The sequence below is a fragment of the Octopus sinensis genome, linkage group LG9 (genome assembly GCF_006345805.1).
Source record: "Octopus sinensis linkage group LG9, ASM634580v1, whole genome shotgun sequence".
Classification (NCBI taxonomy): Eukaryota; Metazoa; Mollusca; class Cephalopoda; order Octopoda; family Octopodidae; genus Octopus; species Octopus sinensis.
The window spans coordinates 93740733-93767876 of record NC_043005.1 but is presented as its reverse complement, the minus strand read 5'-3'; the positions used below and the strand labels follow the sequence as shown (position 1 = coordinate 93767876).

Sequence of the window (27144 nt, the reverse complement as noted above, 5' to 3'; positions counted from 1 at the left end):
AGTGTAACCTCTGGATGCACAATGGAGGCAACAGAGCCAAAGACTGACTGACAATAGATGTATGGGAATAGTGAGACCTCAGAGAACCAATGAAATCAATTCTTTGTAATGTTCAGAAGATTTTATAGAAGTGGTTGATAGCTTCTCTTACCTAAGTAAACTAATCTGGCACTGTCCATCCACATTTAACAATGTGGATGGACAGTGCCAGAAATTTTCATGAGGAAGGATCCAATGGAACATTCCAAATGCATATATATATATACTTATACCAACATGAAACATGGTTGTTAAATGATTGTGTGTGTGTGTTGTGTGGAAATTTGAACCAAGTAATGTTTATTTTTTCAGTTTTGTTTTTATATGTTAGTAGTGTTGGTTCTATAAAAATGATTTTATTTGTTTCAACTTTGCTACATGGTGCAGCTTCTGTAGATTTGTATGTTTGTTGAAAGGTAGGAACATCTTCAATAGATGTTAGGACTAAGGTGGTTGATGATGGGTGATTTGAGTGAACAAGGATGTAATGATCTATTTAGTTTAGATAGATCGAGTGTTACATCCAGGAAGTTGGCTTTCAATAGGCTGTGTTCCACAGAGATTTAGAAATGTGGGTTGTTGATGAAGTTATGAAAATTCTTAGGGAATTTGTCTGAGTTGACATTTGCAATTGTTGATAGCAAGGAGGCTGTCAGCATAGTATAGACCTCGTTTGATGGAAGCTACCTTTGATGTTATGCAGGAGGTATCATCCAATAAGTCACTTCTCTACTGAATCACTTGCATATATGCTGACATCAAAGGGTGTGGGAGAGCTTCTATTGTTCCAAAGGGAATCCTTATGCCTTGCAACCTTCAACTCAAAGACAGATTTCATAAGAACCTTCATAGCTTCTTCAGCAACCTATGTTTCTAAATCTGTGGAACACAGCCCAATAAAAAGTCAACTTCCTGGACATAACACTTGATCTACCTACCACTATCTTTGCATTACACTCATATGCATTCAAATCACCCTAGCAACATTGTCAACAACTTCATTGCTGTATATGCACACATATATATTACTTTAGATCATATACGTACCGGTACTCTTAATACAATGATAACATTGGTTAATTCCCCTGTGCCAGTGTCATTGCCCAAAATTTTTACTTGGTCAACATATGCCTCTTCCTTTTCATGGTAATAAACGGTATGTTGTTGCGATGTCTCCTGGTTGAAGTAACTAAATGTAAAAAATAAAAATAATAATTATAACACAAGAAACAATACTTTATAGTTATGTACTCTGTTGTAAAGAGATGAAAATCCAAGTTGAACTTGCCAGGATATTCAAGTTAAGAATCATACAGTCAGTTCAATGTCTGTTTTACCATGCTAGCATGGGTTGGATAGGATCTTATTTGAGGTAAGATTTAGTGATTGGATGCAGATCCTGCCACCAACCATTATCTGTTTTTCAAGTAAGTGGGGTTTTATTCCCCAAGTCTTTAATAGTGCAGAATCGTTGTCGTCATCATCATTTGAAGTCCATGCTGACATGGGTTGGATGGTTTGACAGGATCCAATAGGTCCAAAGACTATACCATGCTCCAATGTCTGCCGTAGCAGCATTTCTATGACTGGATCCCCTTCCTAAAGTCAGCTTCTCTGCAGCATGTACAAGGTGCTTTTCCCATGGCACCAGCAGGTCATCATGCAGCCTGCAAGATTAAGGTTCCCTTTGACTAAATGAGGATAGAACAGAGAGGGAGGCCGTTTGATGCTATGAGATGAGGGGTAAAGTGTCTCATAGTGTCAAAAAGAAGCATCAAATCATCGTTTCACTTAAGCAGTGACAAAGAGCCCCTGGGATATCGATATTATTGCACATTGACATACAGACACACACAAGCTGAAAAAGCAGAATAGGTAAATGCGTACCTGTAATAAGGAGAACTATATTCCAGATGTGTTCCTACAGGTGGAAGACCGTCAGCATCCAAACCTGGAATCTCATCCATATTATCTACAACAGAAAATGGAGATTATGTCATAAAAATCAACCTTGGACATCAAAATTTAGAATAAGAATTTAATAATTTTATATTCTCTCAGAGTGGAGGCACATTAACTCAGGCTCACAATCATGAGATAGTGAGTTCAATTCTCGGACCAGGCTCTATGTTGGTTCTTGCACAAGCCACTTTAATTCATGTTCGCTCAGATGTAGAAATGAATTGCAACGTCATTGGTGTTGAACTGTATTGGCGTTTGCCTTTCTTTTGGATAACATTGGTGGCATGGAGATGGGGAGGCTGATATGCATTGCTGACTGCTGCTCTTCCATAAACAACTTTGCCCAGACTTGTGCCTTGGCCGGGAACTCTCATGGGTGCAATCCTATGGTCATTCCTCCTAATAATAGACCTATGAGCATGAACCTCCTCCCTTATTCTCTGTTCTTACAATTGTTTCTAATTTAGGTAAAAGGCCAATAGTTTGGTGGTGAGGCAGTGGGGGGAGGAGGCAAAATCAATATTATCAACTCCAATACTTAACTGCTACTTTATTTTATTGGCCCTGAGTAATGAAAGGAAAAGTTGACCATGACAAGATTTGAACCCAGAAAGTAAAGCATCAGAAGTAATACCACAAGGCATTTTGTCCAATGTTTCAAGGATTCTACCAATCCACAACCTTGCTTCACCATTATAATAATGGTTTTCCATTGTTTTTTTTTTTTTTCCCAATGTATCAAGCAACACCTTCATCTCCTGAAACATTAAACATCTCTTCTTCCTTGCAACATTTATTCAACTTCTGACACCAAATATACACCTGTCATCATCATTATCATTAGGCATCATCCACTCTCAGCAGGTTGAATATCAAAGATCTCCATTTGATTCTTTTGCCATTCTTACACTTTCACCATATAACAATATAGTCAAGGCCATAATGTTATCAAACCAAGTTTGTTCTCAGTCTTCCTCTTAAGCATTTGCTATTTATCTTTCCTTCCTGTAATAGTCTTTGTATACCTTGTGCTCTTACTATTTGACCAAAGTACTTTAATTTCCTTTTCTTAATAGGTGAAAGTAATGAACTTTTTGTATTTACTGATTGTAGCACTTCTTAGTTAGTTTTATGTTTTTGTCCAAGATGTCCTTAACTTTCTTCTAGATGTTCACATTTCAAATGCTTCCAGTTTGTAGACAGATAATTTGTCAATGTCCAGGTTTCTGCATTGTGCAATGGTGTAGAGCAATGACTCCCAGCCTTTTCACTACCAAGGACCCCTTTTATTTAAATGAGTTTTCCCACAGACCCCAGGATATTGGAAGGGCTGTTGGCTTAACATGTTCACAGACCCCCACCAGTACTACCGTTGCAGACCACAGGTTGCAAACCACTGGTGGAGAGCTGCTAAAAGCATTAGCAACAGCAAATAATGATGGAATTTCATGTTTTGGCAGTAATACAAATAAAAGAATATATTGCAAAAGAGAAACATTCTTAAGAGGAAGAAATAAAGGCAGCAGCAATTTACTAGTGAGCTACTTCTCTACCAGACAGCATTTTAAATCTCTGTACCATTCTGTCTTTTAAATAGCTTTTTGTATTATATTTCTGGACTAATCTCAAAACCTGCTAAAGTCCAGTCTTAAAATTCATTGCTTACAGATGCCAGCATGGATAATATATGGAGGAGGAGGAGGAGGATGTTATTAGGACACTTCTAATTAATAAATTTACTTTCTATTTATAAATATAAAAATGAAAATTACTAACAAAAATAAAGTAAGATTCATTCACTTACTGAATATGAAATTTGAGTTTTCCATTTCCCTGCTCTTTAAATCAATATTCTTCAAAAGAAAAAGAAAGATAAACATAAATAAATACGAAAAGAATGTGGGATCATTACACAAGGAAGGGCATCCAGCTGTAGAAACCATACCAAAGTAGTCATTGGAGCTTGGCATCCAACTCATGGCAACCCAAAAAACAAATGTTAAACAATGATAATGATGGTGATCCCTGATTCTTCTGCCACTAAGCTCACTTCTATTCACCTTCTTGGGTATTGTTACTTTGAAGAATGTGTTCTGAAAACTCCTCCTCCTCTGTTACTCTCTCCACTACAAACCCCTCACAACATTAAATCCTTTCCTCATATCATATTGTAACTCCACCTAACACCTCACTTAAGCCCCCCCCCCTCTCTCAGTGGTGCATGCCCAGTCACTCTATGAGTTATAAAATGCCTTCACTACAACCACTGGTGGCACATAAAATTCGGAGTGGTTGGCGTTAGGAAGGGCATCCAGCTGTAGAAACATTGCCAAATTAGACTGGAGCCTGGTGCAGCCTTCTGGCTTCCCAGAACCCCGGTCGAACCGTCCAACCCATGCTAGCATGGAGAACGGACGTTAAACGACGATGATGATGATGATGATAACACAGGAGTTTCAGAGGAATCATCAGCCTCGTCATAGCATTAAACAGTTCGCAGTTTCCAAAGTTGGTATTACTTAAATTGCCGGCAACAAAATCAGAAGAGAATTGGTCCGAAATAGATTAAGCATCACTTACAGAAAGTTCATCAAATCACCTAAAGGAAATGGGTTACACCTTGAATTAATTAGCATTTGGCAAAGTAGCTTGCCAGTTCATAGTCTTAGCATGAAATCATAGAGTAGCAGTAGTAGCAACAGCAGTAGCCATCATTGTTGCCAGCAGAATTGAACTCATGCTTGCATGAGTCAGATGGAATTTGTTGAGTCAGAACTTTTTTTTTTTACAGCTGGATGTGCTTCGTGTCGCCTATTTCCAAACAAGGTAATATTTCCCATGACCAGGTATGTTTCTACAGAAGATTGGAAACAACATCCCATGTACAATAGTGATGCTCATTTACAACTATCACATGATGTCTAGACAAGGCGACACACAAATAACATGTATATAAATACATATGATGGGCTTCACCTTGGACAAGCCCTAGGCTAAATACATATGATGGGCTTCACCTTGGACAAGCCCTAGGCTAACCAAAGCCTTGTAAGTGGATTTGTTAGACAGAAACTGAAAGAAGTCATTTATATATGTGTGAGTTAGTGTTTGTCCCCCATCACTGCTTGATAACAGGTGTTGGTTTGTTTATGTCCCCATTACTTAGACGTTTTGCACAAGAACAACAACAGAATGAGTACTAAGCTTGGAAATATGTACTGGGGTGGATTTATTTAAATAAAACCTTCCAAGACAGTGCTGCAGCATGGCCACAGTCCAAAGAGTGAAACAAATAAAAAAGATAAAAGATAAACATTTACATATTTCTACTTACTATAGATTTGTAAATACAACCATGAGAAAATCCTCGTTCAACTGAACCTTTATTTAAAATCATGGCATCTTCCATATCATAACCCTGTAGGAAATAAAAAAACACATTTATCAATTAATTTGTATCCAATATTTAAGATTTCTTTGAAGAGACTTCAATTCATACCCTTAACACTTACCAAATCAGTAATTTACAAATACTTATTAATAACAAGCCATGGCTGGTGGAAGACAAACCTTTTGATGCCAATCTACCAAAGACAGCGCATGATTCTATGATACAAATGTCTTGTTTTAAAGTGATCTCAATTAAAACCTTCCATCAGAATTCCATATTAATTTATGTTTCAAACACCAGACTAATAATGACAAAGTTCTTTTACTAAATTCTTCATTATTCAACAGATTATTCTACAGAATTATTCTTCGTTATTCTACAGATTAATTGAAACAAAGGCAGCGTTGTTCAACCACAAAAATATGAAAGAGTTAACCAAATGTGATGGTTTCAGCTAATTTCAAATTCAGAACCAGAGAGTTCAGAATACTACAATGTATGCCCATGATACTGATCCTGGGTGGTAATACCCACTTACAGGGGCTCACAAGGGTTGAGCTCACAAGGGTTGACAAAGAGGATACTATGTGTGTAATGGAGCTGTGAAACAAAATTAAATAATAAACTTTCTAAGAAATAGACCACTGACTTATGTTGGTGATTTAGAACTAGAGGGAATTTAGTTGATGCTAAAATGCATGTTTAATATCAATAGTAAATATGAATAGCAAGCATTACATAGCACTGCATAAAGTTGTGGACTATAACCAAAATAGTTGTATGAACTTAATATTATGAATACTTCCAACATAAATTGGACTGTAGCATGATAATAAATTCAAATACAGTTGAGGTAGTTGTGTATAAAAGAAAATATGACACTTTGATTGCAAAGAACTGATAACGAGTTTACCGTGTATGAAAGGACAGCAACTATAACATTTGTCCCCAAAGGGTAATTGTCCATCTGATAATCATTGTAAATCTCACATCGGACTATTGGACTCTGTGGTGTCTGTAAACGATATAGCTTTTGGTCTGCTCTAAAAGAGAGTGCATAGGGTGTCATCCCAACTGTTTGTTTACCCATCTGAAATATAAACAACATATATAAATACAAAGATATATAAGAATTTAGAAACTTTGAGAGAACATGAAATAATTTGTTTTTAATAGTTCAACTCAAAGAAGGTGAAGTTATAAATAATAGCATGTAGTATATTGGGTTAAAAAATCCTTTGATCCTTTCGAAGCCTTCAACTTTTCCAATCCAATTAAGGATTTTTTAAGCCAATATTTACATGCTTTTATTTATAACTTTATCTAAGGCAGTGAGCTGGCAGAATCGTTAGCACACCAGGCAAAATGCTTACTGTTATTTCATCTATCTTTACATTCTTAATTCAGATCCCATTGAGATCGAATTTACCTTTCATCCTTTTGGGGGTTGATAAAATAATTACCAGTTGAGTACTGGGGTTGATGTAATCAACATAACTCACCTCCAAAATTCCTGGCCTTGCACCAAAATTTGAAATCATTATCTATAGCTTTATCTAATTTAAGTTCAACCATTAAAAACAAATATGACATTATAAGCACCAGTACAACCAAAAATATTTAACTCTTTTGAGACTGACTTGACTTCAATGATACAAAACCTTGAAATTATAATTATTCATATTTAAATTGAAACCCTATTATCTTAATTTTATGCAAGGTCATTTTGGTGTTCTAAACGCCAGCTTAGTTAATTTACTAAATTCCTCCAAATTCTTGACTCTTTTCAAAAATTAATTGCAATACAATAGAGTGTACTATGGTTACAAATATGGTTACAAAAATGTTATAAAAAAAACCCCCAGATATTTACCTGACACTGATAAATATTTCTGGGACTTTGATTAAAATCGGAGAATGGAATCAGATTGGCTAAAAGGCTGAGGATATTTTGTTCTTTTAATTCCATGTGAGTTGTGATCTATAAAATATTGAGAGAAAAATTATAAGTATTATTATTATTTTAAATTTACACTTTGACATACAATGACAAACTTGAAAGGAAAAAGCCAGTTCACAGACTCAGCTCCAGAGTATTAAATGCATAATATAAAGATGCAAGAGAAATACTCAAGGCATTTGTCCAATACTCTAATGATTGTGTTAGCTTATTGCTTTAATAGTTTCTAATTTAGGCACAGGGTCAGTAGTTTTAGTGGCAGGGGCTAATCAATTAAATGGACCTAAAACTTGACTGGTATTTGATTTTATTAACACTAGAGTGATAAACGGCAAAATTGACCTCAAAGGGATTTGAACTCAGGATGTAGAGCTCAGAAAAATAACACAAGGCATTTCTTCTGAGGCTTTAACAATTCTGCCAATCCATCACCGTAAATCATTTGAAATAATAATAATAACAACAGTAACAAGAGCACTCAGAGAGCGCAAACCTCCGCCAAGGCAACACCAACATACTCTCAACAATTAGCCAGAGATGAATTTGAATTTTAAAATGAGAGTATCTGAAATAAACTCGATTGCTCTCACAAACGAGAATACTAAAAATGAACCCAACCACTCTCAAAAATTAACTAAAAAATCGGAAAAACAATCCAGAATCCTTGTCTAGTACCTGATTGATCCCAATGATAGTCATGGACTGTGAAGGTGGGTGTGCGGGCCGTGTGTGTGTTGGGAATAGGGACAGTTTTCTCTATGAAGGCCTTTTTCAGTCTATTCACTGATATAGTGTCTTTATGACCATTAAGGTCTATAGTGAAAAATTTATCAGTACATGAAAGAAAACAGAAAGGACCTGCATACAGTGCTGTTAACGGAGGTTTAACAACATTATTGCACACAAAAACCTGAGTCCACAAAGTAAAGCTTCCTTCAAAGCAGAGCTAGAAATACAATTGTCAAGTAGGTAAGAGGTTTTAAATAGGAGCGATATATTCAAAATTGGTAAAACTAAAAATTGTCGAGGATAAATTAAATTTATCAATTATTGTTACTGAATATGTTAGTGTTATTTAATTTCTAAACAGTTTTGCTGCTGTTTGTTTATGTAGTTTGATTTCTTTATCCATCAGTTTCTACTAAGATAGAGACAAGTAAAATTAATAACAGAGAAACAAACATAAAACTTTGAAACAGCAATGCCGCCATAACTTACATGGAAACCATGAGCATGCTTTCAAGGGAGATAATCAGAGAAAGACTTGAAAGTCAGCACAAGATTGTAAAACTTCATGTAAAGTAAATATAACAAATAATCCCAAATCCTTGTCCGGTACCAGATCGATCCCAAAATCTAATCAGTTCGTGCCAGTCACAAGGCCAAACGTCTCCGAAATTTTCAACAGAATCCATCCAGCGGTTCTTAAGATATCTTGTCCATGGACAAACAAACATGACTGAAAACAACACCTCTGCTTTTACTAAGGCAGAGATAATAATGATCTTATAACATAAGCACAAATTTTATGGCAGAAATGAAATGATTTTAGCGACAACACATCTTGCCTGGGAGTTATTTCTCCTTAAAAAAATGGATGAAAGGCAAATTTGTCTTTGGTCAGATTTGAAGTCTAAGAGTAAAGAAAACATTAGTTAAATACTGTACTTCAATCCAGTAATGATTTGTTAGACTGACACAAAGTCATATAGGAATATATGGTAAACACCTGATTGAACCAACTCCTAATAAACTATTTTAATGTATTTCATTGTTCCAAGTGATGCAAGTGAAACTCAGTCAATTGCAGCAAGTCAGAAAGCATGGGGACAACAAAATACCACAAAATAATTTAATCTGGTACCTCTACAATTTCTATCAGTCAAATTCGATCTACTCAACAGCAATCAGTCTTTTCAACAAACACATATGCACAGAAGCTATGAGTTGTCTATAATCTGTAGAACTGTAATTCTCTCCATTTTGCAACCAATTTTCTCTTTTCTTCACAATACCTTCTGAAATAAGAGACCCATCTCCACAAGATTATTATTAGTATTATTATTCATAATGCAGGACAAGATCTATGAACCAGTCTTACTATACAGTGGTAAGAATATAGCCCACATTGTGAAGAACATCTTTGATTGGTTGATTAGCACAAATTCCCTAATACTTAACCACAAGCTTAAAAACATGCTGTCTCTTCTATTTGAAGCCATGGTTGTACAATGTTCCTCTGACTTAACAAGCCTAGTCCAATACATGCTTCTCTTTTCATAAGCTCTACTATGTTTCATGACTCAGATCCCACACTGACCAATATCCCTGTTTAAGTTCCTCCTTGCACAATTATTTCAAGTACAAGCTAACATACAGATATTCAAACTGGACATCAACATCATTGACCTAACCAAATTAGGAAGGGCCTGGAGAGGTTATGGACACTGTATAAAACCTCAATATGTAATGTATCTAGGGCAAACTAGATTAGACTCTGACCGTGTTTAAATTATAAACACAGGTTGAATTCATTGGTGAACACTAAGACAAATTGAAACAAGACACTACAGACTAACAAAGCACTACTGTTTATAGTGTTGAGATAGTCATTCCCTGCATTAACTATACACAAATAGATGAATTGCATTATTATTACTGTTAAATATCTTGACACAGATACAATGTGGTGTTGCTAATGGAATAGAAATACTCTATGCACACAATAGCATAGTGGCTAGGGAAAGAGGAAACACGTGGCTCCTATAGCAATACTATTAGTTCACCTGTTTGAGGCTGAGAAACTCATCATCATCATTTAACATCTGTTTCCTATGCTGGCATGGGTAGGACAGTCCAACAGGAACTGGTCAGTCAGATGACAGTGCCAAGCTCTGCTGTCAGCTTTGGCATGGTTTCTATGGCTAGATGCTCTTCCTTAATGCTGACCACTTTATATACACATGTGCACATGCACACACATACACAATTTACTAAAACACACATACATATAAAGGAAAAGCAATGGTGACTATTTGGAAGTTTACAATAAAAACTAAAGAGATTCCATTCCGTAAGATATTACTTGGGAAATTCCTTGTCACTTACCCCATCATGAATGCTATCAGCATTCACAGCAATATCCAGGTAAATCTGTTCAAAAGTTCCAATCATTTCTAACTTGTTCCAAGTTAAATTAAGTACTGGCCGCACTAAACGTGAAACACCTGAGAATAAATAGACGCCCGGATACAAGCTGACATTTTCTGTCTTTGGAACAAAACAAATTTCTAATGTCACTGGAACCTAGTTGAGAAAAAGTAAAAAACAAAGTTAGAAACACAGGTGAAAACGTTAATGTGTAATTAAGAATTGAACCATGAGACCATGTGGTTTCAGGTTCAGTCCTACTGCATGACATCTTTAGCATTTTCTTTCCCACATGGTGCAACAGATAGAGGGACTGTCAAACCAGAGTCTAGACAGCTTCACAGCATGAAAGACAGATGGTGGGAGCAGAAAGCTGAAGAAGTGCAACTCTACACTGACACCAACAACTCCAAGATGCTGTACAGTGCTATCAAGGCCATTTATGCCCCCCCCCCACCACCAAAAAAAAGAATTTGAGTTTTAATTCTTAAAACAGCCGAGGCTTTAACATCTTACCTTGCTTGAAGGATCCAGCTTCAATGCACGGAGTTTATTGCACAAAACGTAAGCTTCGTCTTGATGAATATATCCTAATATCTGACCATTCAGCATAACAGTGTAGTACTCCTGATAGGAGATGTCCCTTTTATCACCAATGGACAGCACGCCCAAAGAACCAAGCAATTCAGGAAAACTTGACAAATCATACAACGTATTTACAATCTAAGAGAAAAAAAAAAGAACAGAAATTATTTTTAGAGAAACACTAATTATAAAGACTAGGTCTGTAAGATCAAATTTATTAACACTAACCAGATAGTGTGACAAAGCTATTTTGGTTCTCCATTACTCCTAAAATTCATTTCTTTTTTAATCCTTTGGATAGGGTTTGATCTTGAGAAAGGATTTTATGGTTGGATGCTCTTCCAGTCACCAATTTTCACCTGCATTTTTTTCTTTTTTATTCAAGTGATTTTTAAATAGCACAGATCTTCAGAAGCATAGAGCAAAAGGTCACAATTGCAACAAAGTATGTTGACATTCACATGACTTCACCCAGTGACAAGTAAAATGTCAACATTCACACACGTATGTATGCCAAAAGTACAAGCACACCCCTAAAATATTTGGGGCCAATGAAAATCCTTTAAACACCCTCCTGAAAAACTGGGTCTGCACCCACTAAGCAAATTCCATTCCCACACTTATGGTACAAACATATTTGAAACAGCAGCTGCTGTCACCACTACCACTGCTGTTCTGAGCAAATAAAACTGTTAGATGGTCTGTAATTCAAACCAGCCCCTCCCCCAACAGAGGTGCTTGTCTTATCTTCTTAATTTTCTAAAACACTTCTTGAATTCGTTATATATTTTTTTGCAAACTTTTCTTCTTGCAGACTGGTATATTATGTAATATTCAGCATTGATGAATAAACAGCCATGCTATGGAAATATGTGTAGCACAAATTGAGTTGTCCATTCATATTCCTTTATAGGATGTCAGTGGAGAATTTTGAACACATATAACTGGAACAAACAACACAAGGTATCTAGTCCTAGGTACTTATAGTTCTACCAATCCGCCTTGGGTTGGAACTTTTTTGTCAATCTCAGCAGGAAGAAGGACAAAGTTGACTCTGGTAGGATTTGAAGTCAGAGTGCAGAGAGCTGGAAGAATAAACTACAAAGCAATCCAGCACTGTAATGACCGCCACTCCAAACACATACAGGTCCAGATATGGTTGCCTTGCTTAAGAAGTTCACTTTCCAACCACAGTTTCAGGTTCAGTCCTACAGTACTGAACCTTACAGAAGTGTTTTCTTTTAGCCTTGGGTTGACCAAAACCAAGAGAGCAGCAGAGTGACAGAGAGGAACTGAGAGAAGCCTGGTATGTGTGTTTGCATCTCCTTGTCTTGACAGTAGTCATATAAGCACTGTCCTTCATTTTCAGCCTTCAAGGAAGACATGTCCAATATTTGGGAAAATATTAGCTTTGCAAGGGTTGGTTACAGGAAGAGTATCCAGTCACAGAAAATATGCCCCAATGAAATCTGTCCAACCCATGCAAGCATGAAAAGCAGGCACTGGAATGCTGCTGAAGACGTATTGTATGTATGTATGACTAGTTTCATACAGTTCCCAACTACCAAATAAGTATGAAGACAGCATAGGCAAGTATTGTAAAATCATATAAACACATTGTAAACCTCCCCTTTCTTACAAACATGTAGATAGTGTTTTTTGCTGCTCCAACCTGTCAGCAGCTGAAGACACAGAAACACAAATACAACCCAGCAGGACTACTGATAAACAACTGTAAAAAACCTGGAAGATCTACTTAGTTTGAATTTCCCTCAAAATAAGTTAAGGACTTACAAATTTACAGTTTTGGACAAACAAACGAACACCTAACAAAAAATCCTAGAAACATAAATATCTCTAATTTTGTGTGAACATTTTGTCGTCCCCTCTTCCTTGACTATCAGAATATGTAAAAATGCCTTTTATTGTAACAACACAATTAAATGCACGTTAAAATTATGAAAGTAAGCACCTGCTAACCTTAATTTTCTTCTTGACTATCCAAAATATGCAAACATACTTTTTATTGCAATCACGGAAATAAACACGTGGAGAAAAAGAAGGAAAAAAATGATGCTAATTATAGATTCTCTCTGATTGTACTTGACTCTATTCACAAATACTGTTCATAGTCAGCCCCTCCTTGATTTTTCTCAAAGTCAAGGTCACTGTTCGCAAGTTCCATCAACAATATAGTAGACATTTGAACTCTTTTTGACCGATCGGACTTCATCCCACTTTATAAAAAGTAGTAGTTGCTGCTACAGCTACTACCACTGCTGCTATCAGAAATAACCACTACTGCTACAATTAGAAACATACAAGTTAACGGTGACATCGAGATGTTTTTTCCTGTGTCTGAATTATACCGGTGGCACCAATGAAAAATCCCTCTCTTTTTTTCTTTGTTGGGAGAAAAGAGAATTTACAGTAAAAACAAACCTTCAGCGCCCTCTCCAGCGTATAAATTACTTTTAAAAAATATTTTAAAAGGGAAAAACGTGAGAAATAATTAAATTAAATTAACGAAAGACAAAAACATGAGCCTTCTCGCACATAAACACATTTATTCACACATATACAAACATACGCAGGCGCAAATATTGAGTTACTAAATGGCACAACAAATGATATTTAACTGTGTGGAGCATTTTACATGCATATCAATATTCTAAAGTTGGACCTACTATTCCTTATCCTAAAGCTACTTACAGATAACGAAGAAGGGTTCCTGACTCGTTTCACAGTCTGCTTTCAGTCTTGGATTGTGATTCGGTTCAGCCCAAACTTTCTCAGATTTTGTCTGCGGTTGCCTACGCCTACAAGGATTGCAGCTGTTTTTGTTCCTGCTTTTAACTCAGATTTGTCCAAGAGCCCCTGGCAGCTATAGAAGATTGTTTTTGTCAACCATCTATCATGTTGTCCAAGCCTGGCTCAGCTACCTACAAATCGAAACTGAGATCTGCGAAAAGGGCTCGCTCTGCTGATCATATTTTGGAGAATTCAGTTGGTGAGGCGATCGGTGATATCAGGCTTTCACATGGGGGCCCTGAAATCAGGAAGATGGTCTTACTAACAGACATCTCAAAGAGCAGTTGCTGTTGCTCAAACAAGAGGTCAAGCACCTAAAGTCTGTTGTTGCTCATTTACTGAATAAACAGGCTGAATCCCATTCGAAGTCTCCTATTGACGCAGAGCCACCCTTGATTTCTTCCCTAAAGACGTCAAAACTGAAGGGATCATAATCGAAGCGGCCAAAGAAGGCGAAGGAACCGGCGGTCACTTCCACTCATGATTGTATCTGTGCAGATTCTTCCTCATCTGCCATTTCGGTCCCGGGGGTTCCCCAACCTGAATTGAGGAGCGTAGACTCAAACCCACCTGAAGACCGTTGTTCTCCCAAAAAGAAGAAACGTAGTCAAAACTCCAGTGGGGCAGATTTAGCTGTGAAACCTGCTCAAGATAAAATCTGTTTGGATTCTCCCTCATTTGTCCTTCCCATCAATGCCATTGCTCATCCAATTCTGAATGATCTTGATGTGAGGTCATCTGGGGAGTGGTGCTCCTCCAAAACGAACAAGAGGCAGTGCAGTTCCAAGCCAGGCGGGAAAGTTATGACCACTAAACCCATTCCGATCGACCCCAAAGGCCTACATAAGTTTGATGGCTACGGAACCGCCCTTTCTAAATTATCCGATGAAGAATCGAATGCCACAGTTCACAGTAGAGAACAGAAAGACCATTTTGCCCAGTCAAGATCAGCAATCATTTATGGTAAAGCTGAATCCACCTGTGATACAGGCACAAACCGCCTAAAAGATGACATAAATTTTGTTTCCGTTTTAGTTGGAGAATTGTTCTCTGTCAACGAAAATGTCAGTATCCACAAGGTCGCTCGGCTAGGAAGATTCCAAGTGAACTCAACCTCAGACACTAGACCACGCCCAATAAGAGTAATCTTTTCTTCCGATCAGGAGGCTTCAACCTTTCTGAACAGAGCTCAGAAGCATGCCTGGGAGGACCCAATATGGGTTTTCACGAGGAATACTCACTGAGAGAGAGAATTCGCCGGAGAAACCTAATATCCGAACTGAAGATGAGAAAACAGATGGAAGAGAAGGGTTTATGCATCCAAGATGGACAACTAATCAAGTCCTACCTCTGGTCGCATGCTGTAGTGCTGACAGGGAAAGTGAACTGAGGGCGAATCAAAGTAAAGTAGATACCCCCGACAACGATGCTATCTCTGATACCCTTTATTCTGCTTGTTCCCTAATTCCCGCCCCTCAAACTTCACAGCTCAGCATCGTCTATACCAACTCGTGCTCCTTATTTCCAAAGTTCAGCGAATTATTTACACTGGCCATGCGTGATTCCCCAGATGTGATAGCTATCACCAAGACTTGGCTGACTCCAGCAGTAAAGGACTCGGAAATCCACCTACAGGGCTACGCCCTCTTCAGATGTGACAGAGAAAAAAGGCGAAGTGGAGGTGTTGCTGTGTATGTTAAATCTGATCTCAAACTGTCCAGCGGTATTCTACCCACTAATGCTCAACCTACAACAAAATTCGATGCCGTCTATTGCAAGCTGAGCCTATCCGGGTTTTGCCTGCCCATGTTAGCTGTCTACAGGCCGCCTCTTGCCGACCCCCAGGACGATGCTCATTTACTCGAAGCGATAAGATTCATTTCAGCTTCTCATGACTGTTTGATATTAGGAGACTTCAAAGCTCCCATGATCGACTGGCCCGCATCAATTTGTACATCATCTTCCCGATTCGGCCAGGCCTGACGTGGCTGAAGATTATTTTCTATTGCAACATGTTGAATACCCAAGAAGGCATCGGTCTGGGCAGCAGCCATCTATGCTGGATCTGGTATTCTCCCGCAATCCAAGATCAGTGTCAGGCTTATCTGTGTGCACCCCTCTTGCCAAGAGTGATCATGCGGTCCTGAAGTTCGACATGCACACAACTTTTTCTACGCCCACGACTACTTCGCTGCCACGTAGTCTTCTCTGCAATCAATCTTGAAATTCTAACCGAGGCTTCCACACTTCTGGACCCTTATCAGCAGAGTCAGTTATTTGCTGAGGCTTTTTCAACTATTTTCAAACAAGATGATGGTCGTGAACCCCCTCCATTTGATAGATCGGTACCTCCAATGCCTAGATTGGTCATCACGCGGGACGAAGTCGAATGCATTATTCAAGGACTCGATGTCAACAAGGGTCATGGCCCTGACGGCATACACCCACAAGTTATCAAAGTGTTGGCTCCGGTCATCTGCGAACCTTTAACACTTCTAAAGTATGTTGCTTCACCTCCAAGACACAGCCTCTATCTCTGATTCCCAACACGGCTTTGTGCTGAAGAGATCATGCTTGACCAACTTACTGGTAATGGAAGAATTGGTGACGCGTATCCTCGATGATGGTGATGCTGTTGACATCGTTTTATTGGACTTTGCCAAAGCTTTTGACTTGGTAAACCACCGCCTATTACTTGTCAAGCTTCAAGCATATAGTTTCCATCCGGATATTGTACGATGGGTTGGTGCCTTCCTCTCAGATTGCTCCTTCCAAGTCCAAGTTAATGGTTCGCTGTCCGACGTCTCCAGTGCGAGCAGTGGCGTGCCTCAAGGTTCAGTGCTTGGGCCGTTATTGTTTTTAGTCTTCATCAATGACTTGCCCGACGACCTCACGCAACACACCCTTCTATTTGCCGACGATGTCAAACAGGTCGCTCCTCGCGGTGATATAGATGATCTTTGTCGATGCCTCCACCTAGTTTGGAGATGGTCTAACGAATGGGACCTGTGCCTGAACGTGTCAAAGTGCTGCCATCTGCCTGTTGGCTCTTCCCCTGCAACTCAACTTGATTTCGAGCCGGGTTGTCTGCTGCTGGAGAGGACCGACCAGGTAAAGGACCTGGGTATCTTGGTGGATTCTTCCTTTTCGCCTTCGGCCCAGTGCGTCCATACTGCCAACAAAGCACGCGGAGTTCTGTTTTTGATTCGACGGTCATTCGTAATGCTCACAGCAGCCATATTCCTACCGCTCTATGTCACGCTGGTGAGACCCATATTGGAGTACGGGATTCAAGCCTCTTCTCCTTATCTCCTCAAAGACATACAGCATCTCGAAAGAGTCCAGAAGCTGGCTACCCGCATGGTTCTTGGTCTCAAGCATTTGTCTTATGAAGAAAGGCAGAAGACGCTCGACCTTTATTCTCTAGAAAAACGACGACGACATGGTGATCTCATTCTTGCTCACAACATCATAAGCAGAAAGTGTAACCTCTTGAAAGAGCTGTTCTTCACTCCTGCTCCAGGGCGTCGGCTGTGGGGTCACTCCGAAAAGCTCTATCTGCGACGATTTCATCTCAATCGAAGGAGAGAGGCCTTCTCTGTTCGGGTTACAGATCCGTGGAATAAGCTGCCGGATGAGATGGTGAAGATGCCGACGACCGCTCGGTTCAAAGTCTCTCTTGACCAAAAATGGCCTGAACTCTTTGCATGAACACCCTCCCTGTACATAACTCCATGTCCCCCTACATGGCCTTGCTTTTTGCTTTTTGAGCCAAAAAATTAACTTAACTAACATAACATTGTAATGAAGTCTTTTCCATTCGGAATTATTTCTCCAAATCTAAAAATCGCAAAATAAACCCTGGATTTAGTTTGTATATAGATTTTTTTTTAAATGGATGTAAACAAATATTAAAAGAGAAAGGTACCTGGCATCCAATGGTCAAATGATTCAGTAAACCACAGGGTGCACCATCTGGGGTGTGAACAGGGCAAATAAATCCTAGAAAATGAATAACAAACCTTAAAACCGGGCACATTTGATATATATATATATATATAAAATTAAGTCACAATGTACAGATTCAACCAATCCAGTGGTACACTGAAAAAAAAGTTCTTTAATGTTTTATTCTACAAAACACATAGAATATGGAGTACAATACAAGAGGAAAACACAAGAAGTGTATAAAATTATAAATAGAGAAATATACTCTGATAAAATTTATTTAACCACTAGAAATTCCTGACAATTAATTAGAGCTTAATAAACATGTATAGATAAATTATCCACACATTTTTATGAAGCTGCAATACAATTGTTAAATAACAATTTCCAATAAATTCTATCAATTTATAATTTTATATTCATACAAATATATATATATATATATAAGTAATCCCTCAACTATCACAGGTGTTACGTTCCAACACCACCTCCCTCGGCAATAGATGAAAATCTGTGGAGTAGAAACAGTACTGTATATTCATTTTATTATTTTTAAACACTCTCCTTATATAACAACTAACTATTCACTTTTTACTCTTATATAGGTACATCCTTATTTTTCTTTCTATAACTGTACATGTGTGTGTGTGTGTGTGTGTGCATCTGTATCTATATGGCTGTTTGTGTATATACAAATACATCCGTGTATGCACATATGTTGATTTACAAGTACCTATATGTGTGACAATAGGCATGGCATGATATACATGCATATGCATATATATACACAATATTTTTCTAGATTCCATCTTCCATTTCACCACCCCTCTTTCATGTTATCTGAAAAACTATATAAGTCACTTTATTTATTATCATTCACATAAAAATATATATTATATATATAGCGAAAGAGACGGGAATTCGTGCGCTCCTATGCGCTTGTACGGTCGCACATTGGCGCACTTGATGCCATCTTTGAGAACGAGCGGGGCAAAGATGGCAAGAATGGAGACGATGAAAGAAGTCACCCCCACCTGGTGGACGCCCGGGAGGAGGTTTTGAGTGAGAAACCTGCCCGGGAAGTGAACCCAGGTGCAAGTTCTCCATCCGGCAGTAAGGGCCATGGAGACGGAGAACCCGGTGAAGGGGTAGAGGGGGGAGGAAGAACTAAAAGAAGGACTGAAAGAGATAAAGGAAAAGCTCAAGCAGGACCAAGGGGTGAAACAACCAGGAATAGAAGTGGAACCGCAAAGGATGGAAACAAACAGCGCACACGGGTGTGTAGGTTCTACCTGAGAGGTACCTGCTGGCATGGAAAGGAAGGTGCAGGCTGCCGCTTTGCACATCGGGGACCCTGCCACAGAGACACGAGGCAGATGGACAAACCATCAACACAAAGAAAAGGGATGGACCACGCACCACCTGCCCCAAAGCGGAGGTACGCAGATGTTGTGCGTGCCACAAACCGCCAACATGATGTTGCCGAAAGGGCAGCAATCTTTTTTGTGCATGGCACAAAAGATTGTACAGCAGCTGACCTGGCTTCATCAAACCCAAGCCCACAGATGGGACTACCCACTATATACAAGACCACCACAGCAAACAGACCCAGGATGGACACCGCCGGCAACAACATACACCTCACCTCGATGCTCGTACTGAACATCAGAGGGCTGCAAACACTCAGTAACAGGACAAAAATCCCGTTCTTGAGAGACTTTGTTGCATGCAATCAAGCCTTATGCATAGCACTTACGGAAACGCACCTGAAACCGGACATAGCAGATGCGGAGTTACACATACCACAGTATGTTGTACAACGGACCGACAGAAAAGAAAGGAGTCATGGAGGAGCTGCTATGTACATCCGTGAGGACCTCACACCCCAGGTCCTTCTGTCATACTCAAACTCGGTGTGTGACACACTAATTGTACATATAAGGCAACTTGATGTAGTTGTGTGTGCTACATATCACCCTCCAATTGCCCCAAGCCATGTGGGCAAGTTTGAAGACTGCCTTATAAAAACAGAAGAAGTTCTAATCACATTAGAACAACACATAAGTGTACTTCTTATGGGAGATTTCAATCTACCCAATGTCAGATGGCCCGAGGGCCTTTCTCTCCCAGGAATGACAAGATGTGAACGAGGACAGGCGAGGTCCCTCCTGAACCTCATCAACACCCTGTACATGGAGCAGGTAATACTCCAACCAACCAGGGCAGGTAACACACTGGATCTCTGCTTCACAAATGACATGGATCTCATCCATAATGTGAAAGTGACACCGACACTACTCTCAGATCACAACATGATAGAGCTGACCATGTACGGGCCAAAAGAGAGCACGGACATGCAGCCTACAAGAAACCCTCAGAATCTTTCCAGCTTGAACTACCATAAGGCAAACTGGAAACAAATTGAGAAAGAGATCCTCAAACAAAACTGGCCTAAATGTCTCTCCTCGCCAGACATCGACGTGAAACTTCAACAATTCATGTCTGTAATGCAAGCCATATGCTACAAATGCGTCCAGAGAGAAAGGCCACTGTACACAAGAACAAAATCCCCAGAGAGAGGAAAATTTTAATGAGACGGCGTACAAAAATTTCAAATCGCCTAAACAAACAGATTGAAAGCAGTGAAAAGTCCCGCCTAAAAATAAAACTGTTGGAAATTGAAAAATGTCTGCAACTCTCCCATGAAAAAGAAAGAGCAGACAAAGAAGCCTGGGCTATAGACAACATAAAATCTAACCCCAGAGCTTTCTACAGGTATGCCAAAGAAACAGCTACGGTGCACTGTAGAATAGGGCCACTCCTTGAAAAGGATGGCACACTTACAGGAAAACCGATGAGGGTAAGTGAAATACTGAATGAGCAATTCAAGAGTGTTTTCACTCCAACCCTTGGGCATCTCCAAATCACCAATCCAACTGACTTCTTTACCACTGCAGATATAAAATCAGAGGCGGCGACGATAGATTACATCGATATAAAGGAAGACGATGTAATCAAGGCTATAGATGAAATGAAAACAGACTCGGCTACTGGCCCCGATGGATTCCCGGCAATCCTCCTAAAAGTATGTAAGAGAGTCCTAGCAAGACCACTGCAGTTCCTCTTTCAGAGCTTCCTTGCAGCTGGCAAACTTCCAAGAAAACTGAAGGAAGGTAAAATATGCCCCATTCATAAAGGAGGTAGCAGAGCGGAGGCCAAGAACTACAGACCTATCTCTCTGACCTCACACATCAGCAAGGTCATGGAATGAATAGTCAGAAGGAAACTGATCACCTTCCTTGAAGAGAATGACTTGCTGCCCGACACCCAACATGGTTTCCGACCAGGGAGAAGCTGTTTAACTCAGCTCCTACAACACTATGACTGGGTGCTGAAACGGCTGCTCAACCACTCAAATGTGGAAGTGATATATCTCGACTTTGCAAAGCCCTTTGATAAAGTCGATCATGGAATGATATGTCACAAACTGCGTGATCTCAACATAGTTGGAAAACTGGGAGAATGGCTTCATGACTTTCTGAAAGATAGAAGTCAGGTGGTAGTAGCCACTTCCATTAACACGCAAATAGTGAGCGGTGTTCCACAGGGCACTGTTCTGGGACCACTACTGTTCATAATGGCCCTCTCAGACATGCCCTCAGCCACGCAGAGAGCCACGATCACTAGTTATGCAGATGATACAAAAGTTTCACAGGCAATACAGAACCCTGAGGACACTAAACGCCTGCAATGTGAGCTGGACAAAATATACAAGTGGGCTGAAAAGAATAGCATGCAGTTCAATGCTGAAAAGTTTCAAGCTTTATACTATCAGCATGCAAAACTAAATGCAATACCCAATGAATACACTGGACCCGGAGGAATAGCAATCCCAGAGGCACAATCAGTGCATGACCTAGGTATTTACATGAGTGATGACGCAACCTTTCGTGTACATGTTGCTAAATTGGCAATGAAATGTAGACGACTGGCCGGATGGATCCTCAGAACCTTCAGAACAAGAGAACAAGAAACCATGATGGTCCTCTGGAGGACACTTGTCCTAAGCCACTTTGACTACTGCTCTCAGTTATGGTCACCATCCAGTGTCAAGTTGATCACAGAGCTCGAGGCGATCCAACGTAGCTACACGAAGAAGATAGCCTCTATGCAGAATGTGAGCTACTGGGAAAGACTCAAGAGATTAAAACTATATTCCTTGGAGCGTAGGCGGGAAAGATATGCCATAATATACATCTGGAAGATCCTGGAGGGACGTGTCCTAAACTTTGGCATCGAGATTTACGCAAATGCCAGAACTGGGCGCCACTGCGTGGTGCCTAGGACTCCAAACTTGCCATCAAGATGTAGGACAAGATACTGTGATAGCCTGGGCTTCCGAGGCCCACAGCTCTTCAATATCCTCCCGAAGAACCTGAGAGACCTGCATGGGATAGATGCAGATATCTTTAAAATGAAACTGGATCTCTTCCTGTCAGGTGTCCCAGATGAACCAACTTCCCGGCAGGAGGTGCAGATGAGGGCAGCTGCATCGAACTCTCTCATGCACCAAATGGCAGTTGCTAAAAAGCTTTCGTGAAGTAAAACCAAGTAGCAACACCAAATGGCAGTGCCCCAGCATGGCCACAGCTCATAAGCTGAAACTAGAATCAATCAATCAATCAATTAATCATATACAATATATACATATATATAACTAAAACAGATAAGTGTTCCTTTCGTAGCTACACATGCATAGATATGGATACAGCCCATCCATCAATACATATATATTACATAATATAATACATAAACAATACTGATTAAACTGTCTTAACCAATTGAAAAATACATACAGACGCCTAAATATTACTTGTAAAATCAAGAATCGCCTCCCCTTAACAACCAATATTCTCAACCGTTTCCTACTATATATTACTAGCTGACGTAGCCGGTAATTCCCAGGAAGCAGCAAAAACAACAATACAAACCCGACAGAAACGAATATATGCGTTTTGACCGAAATCGTTTTTTTCTATCTCTGGCGAGTTAACTCGTCAAAAGATAGACTCGCCAAAATCGACAGCAAACGAGTTCCTTCGTCTATTATAAACTCTTTTTTGACATATACGAGTATATTTTGCTCACTTTATACGTCTGGCAGTGACGATTTCTGCCACCTTTCGCTTGAGTAAGGCATTGAAGACCGAGTATGATTTAGTCACCTGGAGACAGTCGAAGGGTTGGAAGGCACATTTTATGAATAGAAGTATTCACTTTGTTTTTACGTTGTCGAGCTCTGATGATGATAGCGATTATGAAGCTTCTCTTGGAGGGTTGGATACATCTGATGAGAGTGAAAGTTCGTCAGAAGAGTTTTGAAGTAATAAAATCAACAGAAGTAAACAATCATGTTTTGATCATTCATTCTAAATTTGGAAAATAAGATAACCAAATAAAATAACATGATTTTTTGTAAAAGTAATATGATTTATGAAAAAAACGGGTTAACTCGTTTCTGCCCAAAGCGGTAATTTAAAATCAATATTATTGAATTAAAATTCATAATAAATAAGGTTTGAAATATACCTCGAAATCACCATTCAAAACATAGTAAAATAAAACAATTAAAAAATATGTCTGAAAAAATACATTTATTTTCAAAATAATTGTTGGGTAAGGGGTTAAAACAGTTTTTGTGTCTTACAGAGGATCTTCATCATCATCATCGTTTAACATCCGCTTTCCATGCTAGCATGGGTTGGACGATTTGACTGAGGGCTGGCGAACCAGATGGCTGCACCAGGCTCCAATCTTGATCTGGCAGAGTTACTACAGCTGGATGCCCTTCCTAACAACAACCACTCCGAGAGTGTAGTGGGTGCTTTTACATTCCACCGGCATGGGGGCCAGTCAGGCAGTGCTGGCAACGATCATGCTCGAATGGTGCCTTTTATGTGCCACCGGCATGGAAGCCAGTTAGCTGCTCTGGCAACGATCATGCTCGGATGATGCTCTTAGCACCCTACTAGCACGGGGCACAAGTGCCAGTAAGGCGACGCTGGTAACAATCACCCTTTTATTTGTAGCCTTTTATGTGCCACTGGCACGAAAGCCGGTTAGCCGCTCTGTCAACAATCACACTCATACGGTGCTCTTTGCACCCCACTAGCATGGATGCCAGTCATCGAATTTGATTTTGATTTCACTTGCCTTAACAGGTCTTCGCAAGCAGAGTTTAGTGTCCAAAGAAGGAAAAGGTACACATAAGTGGGCTGGTTATGCCCCTGGCATAGGCCACGAAGTTATGGTCTCACTTGGGCTTTGCCGAGTCTTCTCAAGCACAGCATATTTCCAAGTCTCGGTCACTAGCCATTTCATTGGTGAGGCCTAAAGTTCGAAGGTCGTGCTTCACCACTTCATCCCAGGTTTTCCTGGGTCTGCCTCTTCCACAGGTTCCCTCAACCGCTAGGGTGTGGCACTTTTTCACACAGCTATCCTCATCCATTCTCGCCACATGGCCATACCAGCACAGTCATCTCTCTTGCATAGCACATCTGATGTTTCTTAGGTCCAACTTTTCTCTCAAGGTACTTACACTCTGTTGAGTATGCACACTGACATTACTCATCCATCGGATCATACAAGCTTCATTCCTTGCGAGCTTATGCATGTCTTGTTTTTAGGAATTCCCAATAAGTTATGAATACCCAAATTGTGAAGTTAGTTATATAATAACATGAAATTAGTTACCCGATAATAAGAATTCAAATAAGGTAACCCCGCAAAGGGCTTTAATGCATTCCCAGAGTATATAGAACAAGTAAGGGGAAGGAGTTTTGGAATCGAAGTCAATTTTCTGATGAGACTAAAATTAACTTGTTTGGGTCAGATGGTATTAAATGAGTATGGCAACAACCAGGTGAAGATAATAGCGACAAATGCACAGCACCTACTGTAAAACATGGCGGCAGAAGTGTCATGTTTTGGGGATGGGAGAAGGAGGGAGAGAGAGAGAGTGCATATGTGAGTGTAAATGTTTCCATTCCACAACATTTTCACATGGGACTGTCAGCAAAAACAACGAACCAATGACATTATTTTAACTGTTACTGTCAACAAATTATCATGTGGATTAGCACTTTTGAAGTAGAATTAGAAGTCTTGTATCTTAAAAAACAGACAAGAATTAGCAACAAAAAGAGCATATAGTTGTAAAAACAGGACCTCAAATAATGTCTTATCCAACCTGTGCTAGCATGGAAAAACATACATTAAACAAATGACCACACACACACACATTTATACATGCACAAACATTATGAGCAGTAGGTTTGCATCCATTTAATAAAACAAAGACAACTCAAAAGAAAACTGCAAAATATGCCTTGATGGGAATCCATCAAAACATTTTATTGGCAAAATGGTAGAACTTACCCCAAGATTCTGGATAAAGTTTGCGTACACCAGCAATGCTATGTTTTTTTAAGCTAGAACCACGGTTAATAGCTCTAAAATGTGACAGAAACCTGTGGTAATTCAATCGCTCAGCTATGACACAAAGACCAGTTTTCTACACAAAAAGAAAGGAAAAAAACTATTAAAAATGTGTCCTGGACATAATACCATCATCATCATTTAACATCTGTTGTCCATGTTGGCATGGGTTGGATGCCTTGACCAAAGCTGGCAAGCTGGAGGTGCATTTGGCATGGTTTCTACAGCTGGATGCCTTTCGTAACAACAACCACTCAGAGAGTATAATGGGTATTTTTACATGGTTCTCCACAGGTGCTTTTATATGATAGCCTCTGTAACCATTTAGTCGAGTTTCTGACACTAAATCATTAATCTGCTGAAGTTTACGGATCTTTACCCTTTGAACAGCAGATCGAGAAATTAATTTTTTATAACTAAACACTTTCAAACTTCGGACACTGGTAGAATGTGTCATATAAAACATCTTTTACTCTTAGTGTTGTTGAGAAAAGCTTATATTTTCAAAGTTATTTCATGTTAAAGTTGTTGTATTTCGGTAATTTCAACCAACCAATGACGTGTGTTCAGCTGAATAAAATTACTGCTGTTGTTTGTCAACAACAACTTCCGGCTGTGTATATTTCGTTTGTCACTGTTGTTTATGACATATTTCATCTCCGTTATGTTTGTATGAACAAATGAGTCTATCTGAAGCATGTTTACTTCATGGCACTACCACAATCGTTCGTGCATTTCTACTGCTTTTAGTTCTTTTTTTTTCCAGTTTTACAGCTACTATTTTCGGAAAAACTTTTTTGCTTCTCTCCCTCTCCAATTTCTTCAATTTTCACTTTTTTCCGAAACTCTAACTCTAACCCTAAAACTTTAAAGCTAAAACCAGTTCAAATGCATGAATGATGTCATAAATGACAAACGAAATATACACTGCTGATAGCTCTTGATGACAAACAACGGCAGTAATTTTATTCAGCTGAACACACGTCATTGGTTGGTTGAAATTACCAAAGTATGACAACTTTAACACAAAATAACTTTGAAAATATGTTTTTTGCAAAAATGCTAAGAGTAAAAGATGTTTTATATGACACATTCTACCAGTGTCCGAAGTTTGGAAGTGTTTAGTTACAAAAAATTGATTTCTCGATCTGCCGTTCAAAGGGTAAAGATCCAAGTTTACTACTAAACTATGTGATTTCAGCTTTGGTCTTACTGTGTGCCACCTTGGACACAGAGTGCTACTACTCTAGCCTGAATTTGACCAAGTCGCTCTTAATAGATTTGGTAGACAGAAATTAAAGAAAGCCCATCAATACATTAAGTGCATATTTATGCATGCACGCAACAGGCTTCCTTTGGTTTCCATCAACCATGCATGCACATATATATATTTGTATGTATATATGTGTGTGCTTATGCCTCCTTGTGTTTACATTGCGTGATAGTTGTAAACAAGTATCACAGCCATGTCATTTGTTTCCACTCTTCCATGGACCACTTATCGAGCCACAGGGAAATATTACCTTGCTTGAAAACAGGTGAGAGTTGGTGGCAGGAAGGGCATCCAGTCATAGAAAACATGCCTCAACAGTTTCTGTATAACCCATACAAGCATGAAAAACTGCATATTAAACGGTGATCGCAATGGTGTTAGCAAAAAGGACTGTAGAAATTTGCTTTTAAGTAAGATTCAGTTTACATATCATAGACAAAAATATAAGACACATACCTGCCATAAAGGTGCACTGGATTGAGCAGAAACGTTACCAGTAGCCATTAAATAATTCAATGCATAGCTTAC

The 27144-nt window shown here is 39.3% G+C and overlaps 1 protein-coding gene across 2 annotated transcripts in view; it reads right to left on the bottom strand.

Annotated features, from left to right (window-relative positions):
• The window catches only part of LOC115215839 (DNA-directed RNA polymerase I subunit RPA2), a 75020-nt gene that overhangs the window by 7504 nt on the left and 40372 nt on the right, over nucleotides 1–27144 (bottom strand). Inside the window, exons 15-26 of one of the 2 annotated variants that reach the window (XM_036506171.1) lie at nucleotides 27073–27144; nucleotides 25284–25419; nucleotides 17827–17900; nucleotides 11019–11225; nucleotides 10461–10658; nucleotides 7266–7373; nucleotides 6306–6482; nucleotides 5336–5419; nucleotides 3802–3854; nucleotides 2202–2204; nucleotides 1927–2004; nucleotides 1087–1228 (exon numbers count right to left, since the gene is read on the bottom strand). The exon at nucleotides 27073–27144 is cut by the window's right edge and continues 38 nt beyond it. In XM_036506171.1, coding sequence (XP_036362064.1) covers nucleotides 1087–1228; nucleotides 1927–2004; nucleotides 2202–2204; nucleotides 3802–3854; nucleotides 5336–5419; nucleotides 6306–6482; nucleotides 7266–7373; nucleotides 10461–10658; nucleotides 11019–11225; nucleotides 17827–17900; nucleotides 25284–25419; nucleotides 27073–27144 — 1332 coding nt within the window. Of the gene's footprint in view, nucleotides 1–1086; nucleotides 1229–1926; nucleotides 2012–2201; nucleotides 2205–3801; nucleotides 3855–5335; nucleotides 5420–6305; nucleotides 6483–7265; nucleotides 7374–10460; nucleotides 10659–11018; nucleotides 11226–17826; nucleotides 17901–25283; nucleotides 25420–27072 lie in introns of both variants that reach the window. The other variant, XM_029785169.2, reaches the window with a different exon arrangement.